Raw genomic sequence first — 25,302 nt, forward strand, 5'->3', positions numbered from 1 at the left:
TGTTAAAACAAAGCTGGGTTTCTTTCAGGCTGTCCTCTATTCTGCCTTCCCAAAACAAAAACAAAGAAAAAAGGAAAAATTTTTCTTCTTGCTAATTCTAAAGTTAAGGTGGCTTGTACTTATATATCTTTTATTTTCTAATGTTTTAAACTTACTATGACTTGTAATTATGAGCCCCCCTTTCCCAATGTTGAATGACATCATGAAAGCTGTTCTTAAAAGAGACTAAATGTGAGTACATTGTGCAGAGTGTGAGGATAACTGGCATTAATATTTTGTTTGAAAAAGAATTTTAAAAATGTATTTGAAATGTAATCCAATGTCTATGAAATCCATTCCTTATCAAAACAAGAAGAAACCCTTTTGTTTGCTGGACAATTAAAGTCTGATTTGTACTTTTTTTTTAAGTCAATGGGATTTCTTTGGCAATATCAGTATTGAATTGTGAGTATTTTTAATTTCTTTTTTTTTTGCGTAACTTGAATAGCAATTTAGCGCTGTCCTTATGAGCACCCCTTCATATATTTTAATAGTAAGATGGACAAGTTAGGCCCACCACTGCAAACTGGAAGAGATGTGCAAAGGTTTTATGACACTGATACAAAAACAGACCGTACCATCCAAAGGCCAAATGAGTTGTTGCTTGTAAAGAAGTAAGAATTAAAAATCAGTGTGGTTTATCTCTTTTGCAGAAATGTTTCTCCTAAGCAGAGACATATGTCCTTGACAAACATCAGGTGCCCAGTATGTCTTCAATAGAAGTGCTGTGGGAGAAGAATAGATTATATAATTAGTATCAGCATGAGGTAAACAGCTTCACAGTAGGACAGGGAAGGTGAAGGTTTCCTTCAGATTTGATTTCTTCTGTCAGTGCTTGATTACAGATTAAAAGTAATGAACTTGTCTTTCTAAACCCGAGATAAAACTGATTTGCGTAATGCAAAGTTGAAGTAAGCATTTAAGCCTGATAACTGTACTGGTTTTTGACAAAGTAATTTTATTCTCTTAAGGTCAAATATTTCTCTAACTCCTACATCTGTATGGTAGATGTGATGGTCCAAAACCATGAGAAAGGCAGACTTTGTAATGAAAGGTAAAGTCTTTGGTTAAGTCTAACTTAGATCTTATAAAGACTTCTGAATATCCAGAAATCTTTATATGAGGTAAGTTTGGAAGGAAGGTTATTCCAATTATTCTAATCTTTTAAAAAGGAAATAGGTACTAAATTGTAGTTAAGCCTTTGATTTATTTTGGAAGATGCCAAATTCAAATAGGCTGCTTTTTCATATTGTAAAAGAGAAATAAGTAACGAATTATGTGGCACATACATGAAATGTATTGCTTTACATAGTAGAAATGTGTCTGAATCACTTAATGCTGTAACCAAAGCTTTAGTGTCTTTGAGACAGGGAAAGAATATTTGACTTTGGCTTTTATTTGAAGAAGCAAAAGCAATTAAAGGAATGGGAGCTCTTTTTAGACAAACAGAATTTCATTATGTTTTTATTTACTCCTTTGCATGTTTGGTTAGAGTTATGAGTCCTGTGAACCATCAAAAATTAGCTCAGTTTCTCATTCTGCAATACATTGTTAAGATGTTGAAAATTTAGCTTAATGAGTTACTACAATTGCTTAAAATAGTCCCTATCCATAGACCAGTGATTTGATTCTTCTTGAGAGAAATTCTTTAAAAGTATAGGTACTTCTTACCTGCTCTTCATACCGTCCCTGTTGTTCTTCCTCTGGTATCTACTGAGTTGAAGAATTAAATCTGCCTTACTTGCAGTAGGATATTCAGTACACTGCATGTCAACAGCATTCAGCAAGTGCGAATAGTTCCTAACCATTCATAAATTCAGCATAGCAATGTGGAATGTTGCAGTTTATGGCAGAGGTTTCTGGACTTTAGGATGCATGCCACTAGTCAGCAGAAAGTTATTTATGACTTTGCACAGAACTATGAGCTGTTGTGGTTACATAACAGTGACAGCTGTCAAGAATATCTGAACGCTCTGTCTAGGAAGCAAGCTTTATGTAGCAGTATTTTATGATAGAATTCAACCAAATCACGAATGCATGCTTAGAAAAAGACAAGCTTCTTTTACAAATTACTTTCAGATTTTTATTTTGCAAGCAGTGGTAATTCAACTAGATGTACAACATGAGCTGCTTTAGGAAGGGAACTCACTTTCAATCTTACTTTTTTTTAAATAGGGAGTGGATAAGAAATACCTTTAAAGTATGTCTAGGTTTTAAGAGTTCCAGCTGATATTGGTACACAGTCTCATCTCCTGTCATGCTCAATTCATACTTCATGTGATACAGTGTAGAGCAGGGATTTATATAGCTTTCTAAAAACAAAACACAAAATCCAACCAAACAGGAAAAACAACAGAAGTGGTCAAGTAGATAGCGAAGGTAGAGATGGGGCAGATCAGAAGAAACCAAGCTGTGGTGGCACAAGTTGAAATAACCAAAAATATCTGATCTCTGTCTCCAGAGATCAGATTGCTGCTTAAGGAAGTAATTTCAAGATTTTTTCACCAAACATAAATGAAACGTGATGCTAATTGTGTGTCTAGATTTGGGCTGAATAAAGTTGTAGACAGTGGCAGCCTACTCCTTGTGTTGATTTACTTATCAAAAATGTCAGAAATTACAGAATGGATAAGATTGGAAGGGAAGTTTCTAGTCTGAAAATATATTTGGGGTTTCTTCTATATTTTTAGAAAATTAGTTGTGCAAAAAGACTGCAGAAATTATGCAGAAAGCTGTGTTTAAACATCTTGGAATGGAGATATCCTGTTAAACCTTTAATGAGTGATGTTTTATCTGTTCATGAGACCTTGCCTCCTTTGATATACAGGGTGGACTGTGCACTTTGAATGTGGCTTTTCAGTATTTCAATTTCCTCCCCTCCCCAGCTCAGTCAGTGGCCTGAATGCTGTATTAAGACACTGATTTCTCTGAAATTTCTTTACTATACACCTAGTACTAAAGCAGCAGGTGAATTTTCAGAGTACCTAGGGGGATGAAGGTTGTATGATACAGTTGAAATACAGGAAAGAAGAGTGGACTGGTTTTCATGTCAATTTATTTCAAATATCTAGGACTCCTAACATGATGTTCAAAACTGATTCAAAGTACATTCTGAAGAGACTTCAATTTAAGAAATTAATGCTGTTGGTTTTGAAAAAGTAGCATGTTGGTCCCAAGGTGAAAATCCAGAGAAAACTGAGTCAGTAATAAATTTGAATTTTTTTAAATTACTTGGAGCTGTCTAAACAGAAACTGACACACAATTCTATTCTGTGCTTCATTGCCTGATTATCCCTGATCCATGATGATCCCATAATGTTTCTGTGTGTACAGTTGAATTTTCCTTTATATGCTTTTCTGTCTTCAATGACAGGTAAAGTAGCAGTCCAGTATGTTCTTTCTACTATTGAGCTCTAATGAGTTTTTACTCAATTATAAGCAAAGGTCTCTCTTCATTGTATAATGAGATGGGGAAAATAGCACAAGATGAGTATTTAACATTTGTACATCATAACAGTGTAATTTAGGTTACATTTAGAACTTTTATTCTGGAATTCTATAACTTCTGAAAGGCTGACATAACTTTCAGTAAGTTTTAATTCTGATATAAATGATGCAGTGCTTTTCAATCTGCACAGTATTTTTTATTTTCAGTGAAGTCCATCTTTAGAATCTCCTTGCTAAATCAGGGGGCAGACAGGAAAACTAATGGAGAAGGCTAGCGTTCTGCCCAATGATCCATAATCTTTGATCATTGCACTCTACCTGTTTCATGTAGAAGCCATTCTTGTTAGACTTGAATACTTAGATATAATTTCAATTTATTTAATCTTAAATTTAGTTGCAGATTTCCACCTTTGTGCTTAATTATTTGATCACTTTTCCACTGGTTGAAGTGATAGAAGGAGCTGAAAAGCCATCTTTATTCCATGTTCATGACATGAAGGGAGAAATGTTTTATGCAGCATGTCTATAATTCAGGAGTTTTTACATGTTCCTCAGTTGTGTCACTGTTGGATTTGAAGCTACTGGAGTTGAAGGCATTTCCTTATATGTGTTTTCAAAACCAAACCAAGACCAGATAGTTTATAATTCTGAAAGGAGCAATTAGGTTGATCTGAAGAGAATGGGTGGTCTCTTGGGACTAATTTTTTTAATGGAGTCTTGTTTTAATTTTTTTTAATGTTCTTGAGTGAGTCCCAACTTAAATTGAGTTTATGCATTGGTGTTCAAGAATGAGAACAGAAAAACTTGGTCATGCACAAGATGTCGTAGTCGAAGACTTGCCAAAGCAGAAGAAATCCCAGTGAATGGTAATTCCTTGGAGCAATGATGAAAACTTCTGTCCTTGGTCACTGAAGATAAATCAATGCCCCTTCCCACTTATTTTTCTTAGTGTTACTCAGATTTTTCAGGGGATTCTGATGTTTCTCTACTCATCAAAGCAAGCAGCAAGATTTTTTCAATGTTTGGGATGTGCTGTTCATTGTATACTGGCTTCTCATAAAACTCATGAGTCCTGAGGAAAGCAGTTTTCATATCTGTGTGATCATAATATTGACGCCAACTTTAGGAACACTGTGACAGTTTAGAAAAAATTGAGGCCCTAATGCTGGATGCAGTTTCTTTCTTCTCCTTCTATTTATATTCATAAATATAATTATGCTTTGAAGAAAAAGGATTTACAGCATTATATAAGAAGAAAAAGGTCTTGTTGACTAACTTCATATTGGTCACAATGTATTGAGAATGTTATCCTTTCTACAGATCTTAAACTACTAAAACCTGCAGTCAGCTGCTCTCTATTTTTCTAAAAGACCTGCCAGTCCTAAAAAGTGACTTGTGATTTGTCATGGTAGACATTAGAATCCACTGAGCAGCCAGTAGTGCAGGATCTACCTGTTAGGAAGTGAGACACATGAACAGGAAGGGACTTGCTGTTTCATTTAATTTGTCATTGTAAGATTCAAGTCATAACAGTTCAAACCATGCAAGTTCATACCAAAGCTCCTCTGTTTGCTTTTGGTAGGAAATTAGTTATTTTTCATACAATTAACTTATGTGTAGATTGCTGCACTTTTCTATATCTTATATATATATAAATATATATAAAATTTGAAAATGCATATTCTTGCATGTATTGTCTGTGTGTGTATAAATCATCAGGTATTTCTTCTATTTTAGGGGCACAACAAAAGCCCGGACATCAACCCCTCCTAGCGTGGCAAGAGCCATGAGCACGGGTGCTCTAACAAACAGAAGAAAAACTAGCAATTCAGACATTTACTTAAGGTAGCTTTTAACTTCATGGATTTTTGTCATCAATAGAGCCTTCATTAAAGGGGATTACGTACTACAAAAGAAGTTGGGGAATGTATTATTCTCTGCAGTTAATAGATGATCAATACTATTTGGCTTGTTTGAGATGCTCAATATATTTTGCATGTTTATCATCTGACAGCACACCTTTGTCATCAGCTGTCTCAGATGTGCACAGAAGACCCTTTTAGAAATGTCAAAAAAACACTTGGGAGCTGTTGAAAAAATAAGAAAATATTCTTTCAGTTGAAACTGAATTCTGCATGCTAAGAACACAAATTGTCTTGTCCTACCCTTTAAAAGGGTAGGATGAAAATTGTATTGCTGGTTTAACCTTTCTTTTTTTGACACGCTAAGTTTTAAGTTTTCAAACACTCCAGTTAATCTAAGTAGTCAGTGAAATATTTGATTCTGCTCCTAGAACTTTGGTGTTTTTTGTTTTCTTGCACGGAAGGTGGGTATCTGGAGATATTTATGGGAGCCTGGATAGCGTTGAATGTAAGATATACCACTGTAAATAGGAAGTGCAGGCACGAAAATGACAGTAACAATAACTATATTCATTGCAAGGATTAGACTAACTTTACATCAAGTTATACTGAACTGGCTTACAGAGAATGTTCTTCATCTGGGAACTTTCAGGTCTGACGGGAAAACTGGGTATGACAGTAGAGACTGCCCATCCTCAGTCAACGGAGGAAGTGCAAAAAGCAGTGAAGGAATTTCACCTGTGCAGTTATCCAAGTTCTGCCATGAATGTGGAACAAAGTATCCAGTGGAATGGGCGAAATTCTGCTGTGAGTGTGGAATTCGAAGAATGGTTGTGTGAACACATTCTTAAAAGCAGAAAGAAAACAAGAAATTGGAACATCTGCTAGGTACTGTTGCATGGAAAGCTTGAGCACTCCGTCCAGGTAGACTTCATGCTGCAAACATTGAAACACCATTTTGTAATTTTCTGAGTGCAATCTTCTGGTTACACAGTTATTTATAAACAAATATATATATTGTACATAAAAATAGCAGCTACCTAAAACTGTGCCATTCAAGGAAATACTCTTTACTCTTTGTTGAAAATATTTAAAAGTAAGGTAAAAATATGTTAAGTAACCTAGGTAGCAGAAGTGGTTCAATGTTTGGGGTTTTTTTTGTAAATCCTACTAGACAAAGGATTTTTTAAATCACTTATGTAGGGTAATACTCACCTAGAGGGAACTAGCCATGAACAACTTGGGCTTCAAAAGTTTCTCTGTGGAGGCATTTCCTGCATCTGTGACAGTAATTTAGATGCTGTTTTCTAAGTGAAAACACCATGAGCAACTCCTTATAAATTCCTGGATAAAAGTGTAAAAAGTCTGGATCTTTAAACTCTTTAACATTAATATGCTAATTGGACTTTCCAGTTGCTTCCTAGGATTTTTTTAAAGAATCAAAGTGGAAAGACTACCTGAGAATTCTCTTTGCATGTAAGAAGAAAGGCAAGATTTTCTTTTTGTGGCTTTCCATGTTTTGTTTTTCAGTAAGAACATGTTCATATTTTTATCTATTTATAATGAAAAATATGGTATTCACTTTATTATGATTCATTTTGTTAAGTTCCTTTTGTTTTGAAATACTTGTCTTCCTCCTCCTGTGCTCCACCATGACTAGCATATCTAAAGGTGTTGTGCTTTGTCCTATTTCCAAAGGTCCTGCTCTTTTTTTTTTTTTTGTCTCTTCCCTCATTTCCTGAAAGTCGAAGTCTATGCTTATACTACCTAAATGTTGAATTCTTATTTTGAAAACAGCCTTCTTGATGTATCCAATACCAAAAAAAAAAATTAGTTCTATAAAAATGAATGCTATTAGAGCAGTAGGTCTTGATGTAAGTAGTGACTCTTTTTTTATTCTTACTCCTGTGAAAATAGCACAACTTACACATATGAATGCATAGGGGAGTAACTGTGCTTCACAGGTTTATGTGTCAATACCTGCCGTGGTGGGGGTTTTTTTTTTGCAGTTTTGTGTACTCTTGATTTCAGAACAACAACCTCTTCAAGTTAGTAATAGACTTCACATTTATCCATTGGGAAGAAGGGAGAGACTTGAAGTTGTTGGTTTTTTTACTAAATACACAGGATACTAAAACCATTCACAAGTCAAATCACTTAACTTGTATCTTAATGTAGTAATTTATTTTGTGAAGTTTTGCTTTGAAGTACTTGCACCATCTTCATTATGCGTGACAAAACAATCTGAAACAACTGTGCCTTCCCCACAGTAAATACATTTTTTGTCAGAAACTGGTACTTTCAGCTCACAAACACCATTAGTTTCAATTCATTTAATTTCTTTGTAACTTATACAAAATATAATGTAGTGTTCCATTATAGTATTATGGTCATTGCTTGCATTCTCAAAAATTGTGATTATCAATGGGGCAATTTTGGAAGAAAGCGTGATTGAAGAAAAGCATCTTCAAAGCAGATACCAGTCTAAGAGAATGAGAGATTTAAGAGACTTGATGTAGTCATGTTGCAGGCCACAAGCTACTGATGTTTTAAAATTAGTTCAATGCATGTCTTGCACTTTTTATACAATTTTTTTTTAATTATCCTTCATTCAGTGTGGTCTTATTGGTGTAAGCTGGCTACCGAGCATGATAGAATGGATGACTGGTTATGATAGAACTGACAAATCCTAGCCAATTTATTTTCTAGGTAGTTTAGATTCTAGGATCCATATTATGGCACATTCGTATCTGTACTTGGAAAAACTGGAATTCTGTGTTCTTTCCATAGATAAGCGTGCTTTGGAAAAATTGCCCTGGATTTGGGCCATGGAGGTCTGTAGACTGAACTATTGCGAGCTGAGAGTCCATCAGCAAAGATACCAGTCCAGAATAGGTTTGATTAGGTAGTGAATCTACTCTGACCTGATGAATTTTTAGTTGTTTCTGCTGGAAAATGCATTTTACCATTTATTAAAAATGCTTTCTACAAAGGGAATGTTTAGTATGGTACTAAATACCTTTCAGATTTTCCAGGATTATTGTAACTGTAGGAAAAAAAATATTGACTGTTTCTCCTTTGAACTGTAGGTGGCAGATTCCTAGTTTCAAATCAATCCTCATACAATTACTGTATTTTCTGCTTTGTGAGCTGTTCGTGAGACTCTTTGCTTTCAATGCAGAATATATTTAGTAAATTACTTGAGTAGCACATCATTTGCTTCATTTACACTTCTGTGATTTACCATGGGGATTAGATAGGGAATTAACCTGAATGGAAACAAAGGTTTTTAAAACCAATCTTTTAATTTGGCCTTACAAAGAAGGTCTGTGAAACATAATTGACTGTTGATAGTAACATTGGATAATGTGTATGTGTTGTAATCTACAGTAAATATAAGCAGACGTCGAAATTCTTCTTGACTGTGTAGTTTGTTGCTGTATGGTAAGACTTATGGGAGGCCCAATATGTTCTGTGTTATCTCAGCTGGTTTTGTTACTGAATGACATAGGTTTCTGAAGTCTGTGATGTTGCAGACCCTGACCTGTATTACTCAAGTTATCAGCACAGATCATTGTAATTCCATCTCAATGGATGTTTATACAAAAAAGTAGCTTGGTTTTCATAATGTTCCTGCAGAACTGAATGTGGGAAACAAATTTGTTATATTTAAAGAAAAAAAGTTTAGGGAGTTGGACTGAATTTTCAATCTTTAGTGTATTACATGTGTCAGGAAGTTCCCAGATTTAATTTATTGGTAATCAACATCCAGACCGTCTTGCCCTAGTCTTCCCCACACCTTTATGCCTTGGTTTTCATGAGAGGAAAAAACATGGACTATGCACTGTCTGTTGATAGTGGAATTTAGTGATGCAATCGTTGTGATGATTCCTATACCAATGTCTAACCCTATGACAGAGTTTCTTTTACTGTCTGCCATTTTATCTTCCTAATGTTCTTACTAAGGTTCTTCCATTTATTAAAGAAAGGGGGGGGTGGGGGTGGGGAGGAAAGTCAAAGGTAAAATTTCATTTAAAGAAACAAGGAAGAGGCTGGTTTTGATGTTTGGCCTGAGGGAGTTTGCATTCCCATTCTACTTCTGTGATTCTATCTTATACAAAGGACCTCTCTGTGCCAGGAAGTAGTGCAGGATCATTGGAACTATGCTGATAGAAGTGCAATGGAGTTATGAAAAATACTAGCTTCAACAGTAAAAACAGCATAGCATATAGCTTAATCTCTATATGATGTACCTTACAGAGGTTTATATTTATGCATGATGCCCACACCCTAGGTAGTTTCAGAAGTGGAATCTCTAAATATGCAGCAATTAAAATATGTGTTATATGGATAATTAATCTTATACACCACTTCAGGGAGGTGCTTCACCCCCATTTCAGGTTGTAACTATGAAACAAACATATAGGCAGAATTTTTCAAATTTGCCAAAGAGACTCGAAGAGCCCTTGAACTCCCTGGAGGGAGTGGGGAAGCTCCACCTGAGAGTTCCCTGGCCGGGAGGGCAGCAGGCAGGGGGAACTCTCCATGGTGCTCTGGCGCTGAGCCTCTCCCGCGGTGCTGGGGCAGCAGCTGCTCCAGTGCAGCCACGCGTCCTGCGCCTTCACAGGATGGGAGCTCCAAACTTTATTGTAACACCTAAACTGGTCTTTATCCAGCATGGAAGTTCTCTGTCATCTGAAAGCGACTAGCTCCTAATTCACCATCACAGCTGAGAGTTAGTGCCTGAAATGCAGGGAGCGTTTCCATGATGCCTGCTCACCGAGTCAGTGGAAGGAGGTATGACTGCAGTACTTTAAATGCTAATAAACAAGGTGTGTGCACACTGATGCAGACTATGTAATTAGTCTGCATATAAAATTAAATTGTATTGTCTACGTATTACAAAGGTCACAAGTGCTAGTTTCCATCACATAGACTTTGTATATCTGCAAAGAACAAACCTGTTATGAGTGTTTGTAATCTTGGCTGAAAAATTTGTGGTTAGTAAGAGCACTTTTTTCAATTTTACTTCTATCCAGTTTGGCTAAGCTATGAATAGTTGTATGGGTTGTATGAGAAGGTAGAATTTTCATCTTTGGTAAAATTTGTTTTAGTGACTCTGGTGAAAATAGTTTTATTGCCTTTCAAGTACAGCTTACTCCAACTTGTGATTGTTTTGTTGCTGGTTGGTTTGGTTGGTGTTTTTCCAACTCGCTAAGTAAGGTTTGAGTGACCTAATTGTGTTGTTGGAAGAAGTGTTAGGTAAAAGACTCCATTAGCTGGATTCAGTAGTTACTTGGTTGATATTTTTGTTCCAGTATTCACAGTATAAGAGATTACTCTTGCATACTAGTTTGTTTTTTGTTTTGTTTTGGGTTTGGTTTTTTGGTGTTACGTCATTCCAGAATAATACACATTTCTGGAGGATCCTATTTAGTCCCATTCCACTTCATCTTGCCAGAAAACAGTTTCTTTGTATTTTCTCTTAATTAGTGATTGTTCTTTACAAAAATGAGTAGTAGGGAAATTAAATTTCCCCAATTTGAACATTGGAGTCAGCAAATGAAATACTCAGTTTAATATAGCTGAATATTGAACCCACATTCTGAATAGAAGTGCATGTTTTACCATAGTTCTTTATTTCTGTTTGGCTTTCTGGCAGAACTATGAATGGATTTGGGTAGGATCTGTGAAGTGCTGAGCACACTGCAACTGTTACAAAACCTACTGTATATGATCTTTCTAGCTCTTGGTGTTCATCCTTCACATGACATTTAATATGTTTCTCTTCATAAGTTTATTTATTGATGTTCCATGTTTTTAAATGGCGTGTTCATTCATGTGTTGGAGGTGATTAATTCTTTCATCATTGCATTTATTATGTTTGCCTTGCCCCTCAGTATGTGGAATATTTGTTTGTGACCATCCAGTGGGGGTTTTTTTGCCAGAATTCCTGGGTTTGTTTGCATCTTATTTCATATATTATGTTTATTTTAAAGTGTCAGTTCTGTTTTAATTAATAAATGTAAATCACCACCTAATGCTAATTTGCCACTTGTTAACAATAAAGCAAATATGTCAATAAAACTTCTTGTGATGTGCAAATTTTTGTAGTCAAATGTGAAATTATCTTAAATAACATAGCATACAGGTAGGTAATATAATTTCAACCTTAAGAATATTGTGATGTCTGATCTCAGGTACACAAAAAATAGGGTTTTTAAATTGAGTGAGATGAGATTTGGATTCCTAAGTCACTTGAAAAACATACCAGATATTTAAATCAGTGTGATCTGCTTATATAAACTTAACTCTGTGTCTCCTCTGTTTCTCCAGTTATACTGTGAATTTAGTTTATGTAGAGCTCATCACTGTGATATCTGTAGTATTTCTTTTTCTTAATAATAAAACTATAAGGGATAGTAAACTTAAGCTTGATCTGGATTTGTTCTCCTTCATGACATTTGAACACTATTTTGTTGATGAAATTATTAAGAAAAAAAAAGCAGAAGTTTGTATTTTTCTTCAGAAGTTCACATATGTGAGCAGAAGTTACAATAAGGTTTGGATTGCTAAATATGGATGAATAGAAATCAATTCCTCTTTTCATTCCTTTTTTTAGGGGAAACTTCCTTCTACTGACCTCTTTAGTTTACTTTGAGAGATAGGGATTTGAAGGGTAGACTGTTCAGTGGAAAAGGAATTGACAGGATGGATGCAGCCAGAAAGTTGTGGTCAGTGTCTCTGTGTCCAGGTGGAGGCTGGTAACGAGTGCTGTCCCTCAGGACTCTTGTTTTGGGACTGGTGCTCTTTTAATATCTTCATCTATCACACAGTGAGACCAAGTGCACCCTGAGCAAGCTTGCAGATGACATAAACCTGAGCAGTGCAGTTGATACACCAGAAGGACTGGATGCCATCCAAAGGGACTGGACTACCATGTCTTCTCAAGTATGATGGATAGTGACTTAGACACTTCCTCTGCCAGTTCCCTCAGAACCCACAGATGTATCGCATCAGGTCCTATGGACTTGTTCCTTAGATGGTCTCAAACTTGAACTTCTTGCAACAGCAAGAGGTTGTGTTGTGTTTGTGCTAAAATTCTTTTAATTTAAATACCTACTTTTTTATCCTTGACACCTTCCCAAAAAATTCCATGTACTTCTAAATCATGGTTTTGACCTATTCATATTATTTCTTTTCTATGGCCAAATAAATACATAAATGCATAAGTGAAAGTGGCAGGGAGGTTGGTATGATGGTGGTAATACCATGCATGGTTTTCATCCCTTTGCCAATTCCTGAAAAGCACTTTAGTGCCACATTTGTAAGCTCAGGACACAAGAGGAAGTTCTCAAATGCAAGGAACAAACCAAAGAGCACCAGTCACTGCATTTAGCAGTTAGTGTTTGCATGTAAGCAGTGACTCAAGAAATTTGGCAACAAGAATCAGGCAGGATATTTAATAAGAAGTAGTCAGAAAAAATCCACTATTTCATAATCACTATGTAAATTTCTGCTCTGGATCAACCCTTGGTCTTTCCCCAGGGTAGTCCTGGAATTGCTTTATTTCTCTCAAGACTTACGTTGTGAACTGTGGCTTAATTTAAACTGACTGACCTTTGAATTTTGTAGCAGCTAATAATGCATCTGTGTATTTTTGCTTTAATTCACATTGCCCTTTCCTTGCCAAGTGGTTATTAGGAAATAAGTGTTGGCTTTTAACTGTTCCTGAATTTCCAAAAAATATCAGAACACCTTTTTTTCAGTCTCACAGACCAACTGAATCTGCAGTCTCCTGGGTCACATTTCAGAAGAAGGGTTTGTAACTGTGATTGCATTCTCTTATCTGCAGTATAATCCTGGGAAATGTTTCCTTTCCCTGTTCCATAAAAGATTTATGGGTTGGGGTTGGTTTCAGTTTTTTAAAGTGTTAGGAGTTAAAGTTGCAATCTCTTACATGAAGAGCTAAAGAGCATATGTGAAAATCACAATCACAGTTTTACAAAGTTACCAATCCTGCCTCATTGTCACCATAAATAGATAGGGGATTGGAGAAGATGTATTCCAGGAAAGCATGGCATGCTTGCTTTGCTCTTAACCTCTTCCCTCACAGTTTCAGTACAGCCATCTTGTTCCAGTCAAATACATAAGGCTAGTGCTGTTTACAGTCAACTGAGCAAACAGTTCTTTGAAGCACATCCTACTGCTTTTTCAGGTGATTGTTCTGAACACCGAAATTTGTACAGAGTAGTTTTACAGAAAAATTCTTTAAGCACAGATAAAACAATTTATATTAGTTTACTTTCAACCAGGAAACAACAGGCTGGCTTAACTAAAGCTTTCCTGAAGTATTTAGTCCAAGGTAGATGGCTGGTATGGAAATGTTTACCTAAACTGGGCAGGTTACAAGCAGCTAGGAAATAGGTATTTTAAAACAGGAAGTCCCCAGCTTTGCTTCAAATGACTGACTATCTCTGAAAAAAAAAATAAAAAGGGAGTAATGGCAGTCAAAAAGTGAACAGCCCAATTCCATAGAAGACAAATATTTTATTACCAAAAGAGTTATATCAAAGTAAGAAACTGCAAAAGAGTTATAAACAACTATAAAAATACTTATATTTATTCAAAATTAAATATGAGTACTTTATTAGTTAAATGCCAATATATTATTCTCTGACAATATTCACACATTTTAAGTCATGTTTGTCTAACATCTTAAAACATGTTATATAAAATAATTGTATATGAGAAATCATAGTCCAAAGCTGAGGAATTCTAGCTCCTCCTGCAGCTACCTGTGGGTTGACCAAATGTATGAGGATAGTGCTGTTTCCAGTCAACTGAACAAATTTACATTCAGGCATGTCCTTTTTCTTCTTCCACGGGCCTCACTGTCTTGCCTCTGCTTCAGCCAGCAGAAGCATGCTGCATGTCTTAAAAGTCAGTACCCTTCCTAAGTTTTTTTAAAAAGCTAAATTTCTCCCTGTTTTTCCAAACCCAAATCAGTTTGCAGACCCATCAGACCCATACCAAAAACATTTGTGTCAGGAGAACATACTCAAGATAAGCTGCTGCTTTGGTAAATTGTTACTTTTGGTCCTTGATACCTTCTTCATAGCTATAAAGAAACCAGCTACTTTTTTATACTGTTTTCTTCACCTGCAGCTTCCAAGATGTTTTTATAAATTGCAGTAGACATGTAAGTGGTTGCTTTCATATGACAGTATTATAAAGTTACTTGAGAAGTCAGAAAATTCAAAGTAGTTTCCAGAGCCCAAAGGTTGGACACAGATTTCTGCAGAGTTCTTTGTTTCAAATGCTGGTCTTCTATTTCCACTTCTTGGAGTTCAGCAGCTTGGTTCAGCCATTTCTGTTATCTCCAGGAACAAGGCAGTGGCCTTCCATCAGAATTCTGGCATAAAGTGTTCATATAAGCGAGCAAGTTTACTTGAAGAATGCATATAAAATGCAAAGATACCAAGTAATGCCACTTTGAAAGAAAAGAGCAGGATTCACCTGGAATCACCTGGAAATTATTTTTTCAAATTTATTCCAGCAGGATCGAAGGCTAGATATATTTTCTTTCAGTTCACAAACTTCTTGGTTACATTTCTTTTTGGACTGTTTACCTGTCTCTGTATCTTCTGTATTAAATACACGTGGGCAAACCTGAAACAGAATAGATTGTATTGTTATCTGAGAACTGCTTATTCTATTCCTATAGCCATCTTTCAAAGCAAACCAGTTGCATTACATCTGAATACTGGAGAGACCCTGCCCACGGGACTGTGAGAACGTGGCTTTAACACACAGCAAATAAGGACACTTGAAACCCAGTGTGTCCAACTGAGAACATATACATCCTCTATCATAGTTTAAAATTTATCCTCTGTTGTCTGAAGGACTGAGAAAATAAAGCCAATTAAACTGTGAGCCAAACTTTGACTGTATGTGTTGAGACTAGTGGAAAAAGACAGACCAGTTCCAGGGGCTGGTGCTGTGCCCTAGTGTTCAGGATCTCAGCCAGACAAAACTATTGTGGTTCTTGTTCATATTCAATGACTGCTCATAATTCTTTGCTAAATTACTTTTATTGATCTTTAAATAAAAACAGGAATCCATGAGGTTAGGCAGTTGTAAGGATGACGCTGACTTCTATAACTTGACTGGGATGCCTTTTAATGTAACGCAAATATTGGATTCACCAGAGGTGACAAAGCAAAATATAGACACACCAATATTACTTTGAAGATCTGGTCCCAGATTATAAGTCTCTCCACATCACGGAGAAAAAGAATGAGTTAAATGAAGCCTTCAATGCATCTGTTTAAGCATTATATTCTTTGGTGCCTATGTGGAGACTTTTTGATGTTGTTTAATATTTTTGTGTTCAATAGGTAACACTGAACCACACTTAACACTCTTCCTTTGCTACAGTAGTCTGTAGATCACTGTGCTACATTTGAGTGGCACATCAAAAAGAATATTCTGCCAGTGACTAAAAATCCAAATATTATCATACTTAATTGTTCTTGTTGAATTTGAGATACTGTGGTTAAAATAAAGACCAGAGAAATTACAGAAAAGAGAGAAACTCACCCTAACTGTTGAAACAAATCAAATTAAACATTGCTCTTAGGGTTAGTGAAAAGTAACAGCTACGATTTTATACTCTGGAGAAGTTTAAACGCCTTCTTTGCACAAGTCTGGTCTTTGTCTCTCACGAGAATTAACTCAGATATTTCACCAGATAAGAAATCTTCACCATAGACTTACAGATGATTGTCTTAGTCTTTGTACTGGGCTTAATGTCTACTACAAGACAAATGCTATACAGAGCAAAATTCCTCTGGCATGGAGGAGCATGTGCACAATAGTTTTATCTTTCAGATAGTCTGTGTTGAAGGCCTCTAGAAAATAAGTCAAATAGTTAAACTGTAGAACGAGTACAACTCACCTTTTCTTTTTTAGGTCTTTCACATTTGCACTGTAGAACCTGTAATGTCCCACATGAGACAAATGCTGCTTTCCATCTAAAGGCTTTGCTGATTCTCGTCTTATTAAAGAATCTGAGCATGTTGCATGCCATGCTCTGTAGTGATTCTATTTCCTGTCAAGAGAGCAAGGAAAATATGTCTTGAAAAGTTTGTGCACCATTAATTCTTTGCAATGTTGGTTTGTCTTTAAAAGAACCCCAGACCCTCCATCTATTACTATTGGTTTCTCTTGCTTTCACAGTGCAAATCTTTTTCAATAAAACACATAACTAATCTAACTTACCTGCCATCTCTTCAAGATATTTAAAGCAGCAATTTTTAGTAGTAATAATAGTAGCATAAGGATGTTAGGGAGAAATCACAGCCATAATGAAATCAGTTGGTGCAGTTAGGAAAACAAATTATTTTTGCAGCCAGTCCTTTTATCAAGTTATTATAAAATCTTTAGCAACAGCTGACAATTGTGCTTTCTGGCATTTGGGATCTGCCCAAACTACTATTTGAAAGCTTTCAGATCTGAAGTGAAAAGCTTAGCTAATATAATTTTCTCTAGAGAAATAAAAACAGAGGTTGAGAAATTTTCATGTTTACTTCTATTGCAAAAAATAAAGTGTTGTGCCTGTTTTGCATTAAAAATATAGAAGAATCTTCTATATTATTTTCTTCTTCTAAGAAAAAAACACCCACATTTCTTGGATATGGAATTGCTTAATATTTAAATGTTTAAAATATCAATTTACTTAACACGTCATATGATTCCAGATTCAACAAACAAACCATCCTGAACATTGTGATTTGACTTTCAAAAGTAAATACTACTATATCACACTATTTTATTCAGGGACTGGACTGTACAAAGAACTCATTTGAGTTTGTATTCTCTAAATTCTGAAAAGTTAAATTTTACCTCAGTATCATTGCAGAAAAACTCTTTGATATTTTCATATTTTTTATTCTTGCAGCACCTGTCACGATTCTCTGCAGACATATTTACCTGTAAAATATCATACATGTTTAGACATAGAAGTACTGTGCCAGTGCTTGGTCACACTCACAATGAAAAGCTCTTTCCTGATATCCAGAGGGAACCTCCTGTGTGTGAGTGCGCCCACTGCTCCTGTCCTGTCACTGGGCACTGTTGGTAAGAGCCTGGCTCTGTACCCTTTGCCCCCTCACTTCAGATATTTCTACACATTGATGAAATCCCTCTGAGTCTTCTCCAGGCTGAACAGTCCCAGCTCTTTCAGCCTTTCCTCATTAGAGAGATGCTCCAGTCCCTTCAGCATCTTCATGGCCTCTTGCTGGAGTCTCTCCAGTAGCTCCATATTCCTCTCATTTTGGGGAGCCCAGAACTGGACACAAATCTGTTCAATTTAAATCTTCATATTCTACTGAATTGCTTTGTTCTTTGGAAATTTTGGAGCATAGAGCAATGTTTAAATCTTACATTTGAACTGTAACATTGAATACACTGAATACAGTGTTTGTCAATGTTAGTCTCCATAAATACATGTCTCAGCTCTAAACAGATGGTAGCACTCACTTGGCATATGTAATAACATATGATGGCCTAAGCATCATCACATGGTGTTTTGCCTGATCGTAGTATTTTATCAATAGTTTATGCTCTCTTGTTGTTTTTTCTTCCACTTTCACACCTGTGATCAAGATGACAATGCAAGCCAACTCAACAGAACCTTTGTCGTCTTCTTCAGCCTGTATCCAGATAATCCAGTTAAGCCAAAGGGCTTTAAAAAAGTTAGCTCACTACAGTATTGTTTTAGATCTCTTCACTTAGGCATGTGCATGAACACATTAGACAGTTAATTCTTAAAGTTTTTATGCAGAAATTGCCTGTGTTTCAGAAGTTCATTCAAGATAAATAGAACTTTGTCCAGAAAGGGTTTTCAAAACCAGAGTTTGAGGAATCAAATACTCACTGACAAAGAAAAAAAATACAAAACAACAAAACCAAATTTAAAAACCCAACCACCAATATCTGGATGCTAATGCACATCTTTTCTTTCACCAGAACAGAATGAAATGTTGCTGCAGTCACACAGCACCAAAATTTATAATTATATATACATATATTCACCCTAGAAACTGTATATCTGTTGCTTCATTTGCTTACTGCTGCGGGATTTCCCCATCATCACTAGTTTTCTCAGATCACCTTTAGTATTATGTACAGTAACCCTGTCTGAAGGCAGTTTATTGGCTGTGACTAAACCAACCTAAGGGAAATCCTGACCTCAGAAAAGGCATTAGTGAAAATTAAATTACTTTACAGAGATCTAGTATATAACTCACTAGCCTGCTCTGTAGCAAACCCATAGCTGATCCAACCATCAGGCTGAGGGACTGAAAGCTATTGACTCTGCAATTGCAGGAAAGTGCCTAGTGGGCAGTTTCTATCACTCACACAGAATCCATAATATTTGTTGTTAACTTATAGTGACAATACACTGATTTTACATAGAAGACAAATTTCTCTTAAATGGGGAAAAGTAAAGACAAAAAAATGAAGAAACTTGCACAGGAGTTGCTTGTGTATGTCTTCTAGGAAGTAAAAGCTTCAGAGCTCAGTACATTCCCATTAGTTTTCACGAACATTAATTCATGAAGGTTTTATTTATTTATGTATTTATTTTGATAACTCTTCATACAGTCTTCTAAAAAACCTCTATGTCTTAAAAAATCTCTATAATACTTATTGCAACTAAAAAAAGAAAAAAATACTTCCAAAATATATCTGGAATAATGGCATTCCTCCATTCCAATCCTTGATGGCAACCTGGGGCACCGACTGCATCAAGCTCTATGCTACAACAAGATAGTGGCAAAGCATTGCCCCATCCATGCTGGGACAGTCCCCCAGCCTCCCTGACCCTGCATCTTGAGCAGGGCTGGGGTGCACCTCGTGGCTCTCCACCACAGGAAGGCAGCAGGATCTGCCTGCCGGAGGGTGTTATTCCTTCGTATCATTCTCTCTTATAGGTCAGCTATCTTCTAACTGCTCACCAAGAGGGTTTATTTTTGTTCTCTAGGGAATACTTATCTTTGTCAGAAATAAGACAGCAAACTAAAGGGAATACTTATCTATTCTAATATGGCCATTAATATTCTCCCCAAATGTGATGCCTCATTCAGGATAAAGTAATTTATCTGCAGAGAAGTACATTTCTCTCATAATCTCAACAAACATAACGTGATCGAAATGTTAAATGATCTTTCCCTGACCCTAAAGGTATTTTGTTTCCAGATGAGGGTTGATGTGTCTTGGTACAGAAGGGTTGAAAACCACTGCCATAATGCTTCATACGTGTGAAGAAATGCAATGACTCCTGATTTTGCCCTTGGAAAAGCACTGTATATTATTTGTATTTAATGCAAATAGATCTTGATTTAAGACTGCAACAGAATGGTGAATTCTCATTTAGTGACAACCTGTCAGAAAATCTCATTTTTGTGGGAATGCCTCTACTAATACAACTGTGGTAAGTGTTCTCCCATGGTAGTGTTCTTGACAGATGATTTTAATTGCTAGTAATTCATGAGGAAGAGTTGGAAGGTAAATTTTGGGCATGGATTGGTAAACTTATGAAACTTATTTGCAAAGCTGCAATAAATGTGGCTGATAAAGCCATAATGGAGGAGATTTACATGAGAATGTTAAGTTCTTCTGCCATCTAGAAAAGATAATTTTTGTTGGCTAAACAAGGTATGTTAATAGGTACAAAGAAACCTATTAAGATACGAAGAAACTTTTACTGTCATATGAATTTTGTGCCTCTGTGCATTTGTATTCAATGGACAACATAAAACTTCACTCAAGAAGTCTCTAATTAGTAGAACAAATTACAGGTTGTGTAATGCTCTCTTCTCTTGATAAAAATATACTAACAGAAGTAGTCATGAAACTACTTTAGAAAATAGTACTTTTTAATGAAATACATGATTTATGGCCTGTGGTGCACATGAGAGGTATGCTTGGAAAACTGTTTGGGGGGTTAGTTCTGCCTCGAGCAAAGACAGACCCATCCGTGGTGTTGTCTTTGCTCAGGGACCAGGTTGCATCTGGTGGGTGATGCAAAAGGATGGAGAGACCCGATGCTTACCTCAAGGGGACCTTGTTTTAGGGTGACCTACCCATGGCTCTGTATATATGTATCAGCATGTATATATATATATAATTTGGGTGATGCATGTATTTATATGGTTAAAAGGGTTAAGTTTCATGTAACATGTTAGTATGGGAAAAATTCGGAGTGGATAATGTTGGGGTTTTAGGAGCTCTCCTGGTTTGGTTTTTTTTTTTTTTTCCTGTTAAAAGAATTTTCCCATACGTACGGGGACAAATGGCTGGGTAGTTAAGAAAAACAAAAGAGCTGGCTACTCCTTTGTCTACACCTGGGTGTGTGGGCAGTTGGTCCCCAGCATTTGGACAGAGAGGGAAGCTGCTTTCTTTGGCTGCTTTTCCTTCTGCTGGAGAAGCCCCGGGATCCCAAAGCCCTCCTTCCCCACCCCACTGGGAGCTGGGATGTGGCCGCCCTGCCCCGCCGCTGCTTCGAGCCTTCGACCTGCCTGCCCAGACCTCCGGGGGGTTCCCCATTTGGATACACCTCATCTGCCACCCGGGATTTGTGCTTGTCCCTGCCGTTCCAGCCTGCTGTTCCCGAGGGTCCCGCCAGACACCGGGATCGGCTGCCCAGGGGTTTGTGAAGCCTTTGTCCCATCCCTTCCCGGGATCCCAGGCCGCCAGTGCCGCGTGCTCCCCGAGCTCGCTCCGGAGCGCCCCCTGCAGCCGCGGGGGAACCATCGCACCTGCCCTGCTCACCGGGAGCCGCCAGCGCCCCTGCCGGCTGCGAGCGGAACTGCACCCGAGGGGAAAGGGCCTGACAGCCGAGAAGGCTGGCACTGGGTTTGTGATTGTTCGCTGTTACTGCCAGAGTTATTGCTGTTTGTTTGACTGGTTATACACATATATAATAGTAAAGAACTGTTATTCCTATTTTCCACATCATTGCCTAAAAGCCCCTTGATTTCAAAATTATAATAACTCGGAGGGAAGGGGGTTGCATCTGCTATTCCAAGGGAGGCTTCTGCCTTCCTTAGCAGACACCTGTCTTTCAAACCAAGACATGGCCAAATGGTACATGATGCACAGGCACAAAAAACTGTATCATAGTATTTGTACATGCCAATAGGCAGTACCTACAGATTTCAGAGATTTTAAAGAGACTGAATTGCTCCACCCCCTCAAATAAAACCACCATTCCATCATAACGTGAGATTTTACATTGGTCTTTTATCATGTTTTAACATTAGAGCTTTTATTATTAATTGTTAGCATCTAAAAATAATCAACATTTTTTTGGAAGCCCAAGAGCTATTACCTACCAGCTCATTGATGTCGTGACTTAGTATATTCTCGTACTTCATACGGATTTCAGTTGTTTTATTTCCCATTGCACAACTAGATGAATTCACTGGAGACAGAACAAGGAGCAGTGGCAGAACTGGTAAGGTAGATCTGAAAAAGGCTGGATTACAAGAAGAACAGTTAGGCACATATTAATGTCACAGTGTGTGTGCTGTATTAACAAATACATTCTGTAATCTGTGAAAGAGTTTAAAAGGGATCTTTGTACAACCAAATGACTTGTGCCTTGCTTGAGGGAAGGATTCAGCTCCAGATTAAGACACTCTTTGAGTGTCTAAACTCCCTCACACCCAAAGATGATTTAGCCAGCGTGGATAAGAGCCTACAACTATTGAGCTGGCCAGATACTTGGTGACTGCTTGGGCTGAATTCATCTCCAGGCTTCACTGCAAGCATTGACTTTTATTGGACCATAACCACATCGGACATATGTAGAGGAGTGTTTTAATCATGTATGTTTAGACATTCAAGTGTCTTAATTGGCAGACGAATCTCACCTTGATTGTCGATTGTCCTTTTTTCCTTTGATAACTTCTACAAATCCCCATGAACACAGCTTTACAACAAAGGTGTATTTAAGCACATTTTCAGGCTGACCAAATGTACAAATCCATGCTACTGGCTGTAAAATGAGATAAAGCAGCAACACAACCTTCTCTGCCACTACCACTCACTTTGTTTCTCCCTTTAATGGACCATCTTGCTTTGCTCAGACCCCTGGTGTTCTGTCCTTGTATGACATCCAGGAAAATATGAGTTCTGTGAGGATGGGCAGAGAGAAAAGACCGAAACATCGAAAAAGCCTGAAGGGACTGATAGGAGGCTGCAGGTGATTCACCTGGCACTGGGAATGAGGGAGACTAAGCACGCAATAATACATTATTAGGAAGCTCATAATTGGACTCTGGCCTATTGCTAGTCTGGCTAGGATGATGCTTAAATGGAAGGTTTTGAAAAAAACCCCAAAGCTAGAAATTTATGTTGCAGGACTAGCAAAGACCCCAGCAGGATTCTGGAGGAGTATGCACTGTTTCTACCCATCTCCACTACTGAGTAAGAACAACAACTGCATACAGAGTAGCTGTGGGATAGCAGCCAGGAAAGGAAGAAGGGATGTCCTGGCCCCAGCTGCTACTTTCCTTGCTCTCTGGTGAGGGTGGGCTGTTGGGTACAGCCAGTTCAGCACTCAAGAGACAGGCATCTCTGGACTTGGGCATCACTAGTAAATCACAGCCTCAGAGAGAAATTTTAAGCAATTAAGAAGAAAGCAATAAAATTTGACCATAACTTTTACTGACCCACCCACTTCTGTGATGCAAAAACTGTGGTCACACCACATGCTCACTGCCATTAAAAGAAGCACAGTCCATTTACAGCCCATTCCAGCCAAATCCCACCACACACAGCAGAATGAATCTTCAAAGAAGAATGCATGCTTTTCCTGACTAGTGGATCTTAAATGGGTCCTACATGCAATAAATTTAAAAACTCTGTAAGGTGACTCTATTATGATCTTCAAGCTCGCAGTGGACACATCTGACTTCCACAGAGCATTATCTTTGTAAATCCCTACACTAACAATATCTCTGTTGAATGATTTATCAGTTTGAAGGACTAAGATTTAATATTTTAAAAGACGTTTACAAAAAACATTCAAGAACTCAATTATAGGGCAACATTTTTCCCAATCTCTCATTGCACCTGTCGATTCCAGTGCGAAAGATAAACTGTGATGCTTGTTTGCAAATAGGGTGATACAAACAACTTGGATATGCTGCTTCACAAACATGCTTCAAGGGACAAAAACAGCAATCCTCTAAATTAAAGCAACCTTACTGACTCCATCACTTTAAACTTGGTTGTCTGGCAACAAGTGGGGATAAGAGGTGAAACACGCAAAGCCACTTTTATTTTGTCATTTTTACTTTCTCTGTCCCATACAGATTGCAAATCTTTTTTAAATGAGGAAATTACAGAGTAAAAGCAGGTCACGAGTTGCACACTCAGGAAGTCCCTTGAGCCACTGCAGGATGGTGATCAAATCTTTTTAGACATTCCTAAATAAATCCTCTAGAAAAAACATTAGACAAGTGTCATAAAAAATTCTAGGAGATGTAGACTGAAAATTGAAAGGGATTTTCTTAAAGTTAGGTAACTTCCAAAGAATGGAGTCTATGGCACTCCATATGACCAGCAATTCAAAAGAAGGAGAGCGTGTATTACTGGTAATAGCACATCTTTCCAGTGAACTCCCAGAAACTCCTAAGTCATATCTGGAAAGCCCCAAAAATTCTCCTAGAAAAGACAGGAAGAGCTAGTATTCCAGTATTTCCAAATACTTTAAAAAAACCTCTTGGCTTTTTAATGTTAAAATCCCCTCCTGTGCATACAGCCCGAGGCGCGTCCTCGGCCGCACCCAGCGGGATCCTTGCAGCAGCCCCGGTGCCCCACAACCCACCCCAATCTCGGCGGGCGGCTCCCTCTGTCCCCGGGCCCCGCTCCGCAGCCCGCCAGCTCCCGCGGGGAGCGGGTCATTGCCAGTTCTTCTCCCTCTGCCCCCGCTGGACCCGTGCGGAGGGGCGGAGGGCGAGCGCTCCTGCCCGGAGGCGAGGCACCCCCGGCACTGCGCGGCACCAGCTCCGGGCGCACCCGCGGGAAGGCAGATGCCCACGGGAGGCAGGTGCCCACGGGAGGCAGATGCCCACGGGAGGCAGTGCCCACGGGAAGGCAGATGCCCACGGGAAGGCAGGTGCCGGCGGTGGGCGCAGCGCGGACCGGCGCGGGGCAATGCTTCCCGCAGCTCCCCCGCCCCGCTCTGTCCCGCTGCCTCTGCCACTCCCGAGCTGCCCTTCCCGGCAAGCAGGCGTGATGGGAACCGGTCTCTTTTACTTTCATTCCACGGGGGAAAGGGAAAAGAAAAGCAAAACTGGGAATTTCCCCGGCCGTCACCAGGGGTTTAAAAGGCACCGGGCAGCCCCGCGCCGGGCAGAGCAGGCGAGACGGGCGGGGCCGACGGCTGGGAGCCAGCGGACCAGGTGAGGAGCCAGCCGGGGGTGCGGAGCAGCGCCGGCGGAGCCCAGTGCAGCCCGGAGGCAGGCGAAGCGGGGCGCCGTCTGCAGAGCGGTGCGGTGCGGGGCGCGCTTCCTTTACCATGGAACATGGTCCGTGGGGAGGCTGTCGGGGAGCTGCGCGGACGGGGTCCGCGGTCATGGTGGCGGCGCCGCCTCGCCCCATGACGCCCGCAGGCCCGCGGAGCGCCGCGCAGGGGCCGAGAGGGGCCGGCGTGCCGGGCCGGGCTCAGCAGCCCCCCGCCGCCCGCCCGCCCGGGGGGGCCGCGGGCGCTGTCCGAGGCGGCGGCGGGACGGGCCGGCTTTGCCCTTCCCATGGGGGCTCCGCCGGCCGCGGCTACTTTCACTTTCTGGCTCCGCCGCGGCGGGTGGCTGCCCGCGGGCCGGCGGCGGGCGCGGGCGGCTGCGCTGGCCCCCGGGGCAGGCGGCATCCCCGCTCC

At 38.9% G+C, this 25,302-nt stretch overlaps 2 protein-coding genes and 1 long non-coding RNA gene across 5 annotated transcripts in view; 2 read left to right on the forward strand and 1 right to left on the reverse strand.

Moving 5' to 3' along the window:
* The window catches only part of ZC2HC1A (zinc finger C2HC-type containing 1A), a 36,002-nt gene extending 24,549 nt beyond the window's left edge, over positions 1-11,453 (forward strand). The window contains exons 8-10 of one of the 2 annotated variants that reach the window (XM_039548182.1): positions 534-653; positions 5,224-5,331; positions 6,001-11,453. In XM_039548182.1, the coding sequence (XP_039404116.1) occupies positions 534-653; positions 5,224-5,331; positions 6,001-6,187 (415 nt within the window). In that variant the 3' untranslated portion in view covers positions 6,188-11,453. The remainder of the gene's footprint in view (positions 1-533; positions 654-5,223; positions 5,332-6,000) is intronic. The other variant, XM_039548181.1, reaches the window with a different exon arrangement.
* Positions 11,454-13,883: 2,430 nt separating this feature from the next.
* IL7 (interleukin 7) lies at positions 13,884-25,069 on the reverse strand. The gene is made up of 5 exons (XM_039548183.1): positions 24,945-25,069; positions 21,752-21,894; positions 17,256-17,342; positions 16,309-16,461; positions 13,884-15,020 (listed from the first exon to the last, which is right to left on the reverse strand). The coding sequence occupies exons 1-5, from the start codon at positions 24,952-24,954 to the stop codon at positions 14,874-14,876; spliced, it is 540 nt and encodes a 179-aa protein (XP_039404117.1). The 5' UTR covers positions 24,955-25,069; the 3' UTR covers positions 13,884-14,873.
* Positions 24,499-25,302, forward strand: part of LOC109145401 — a 96,644-nt gene continuing 95,840 nt past the window's right edge. For both annotated transcript variants that reach the window (XR_005601369.1, XR_005601368.1), the window contains exon 1: positions 24,499-24,829. This is a non-coding gene — a long non-coding RNA (uncharacterized LOC109145401). The remainder of the gene's footprint in view (positions 24,830-25,302) is intronic.

This window comes from Corvus cornix, chromosome 2 (genome assembly GCF_000738735.6).
Source record: "Corvus cornix cornix isolate S_Up_H32 chromosome 2, ASM73873v5, whole genome shotgun sequence".
Lineage (NCBI taxonomy): Eukaryota > Metazoa > Chordata > Aves > Passeriformes > Corvidae > Corvus > Corvus cornix.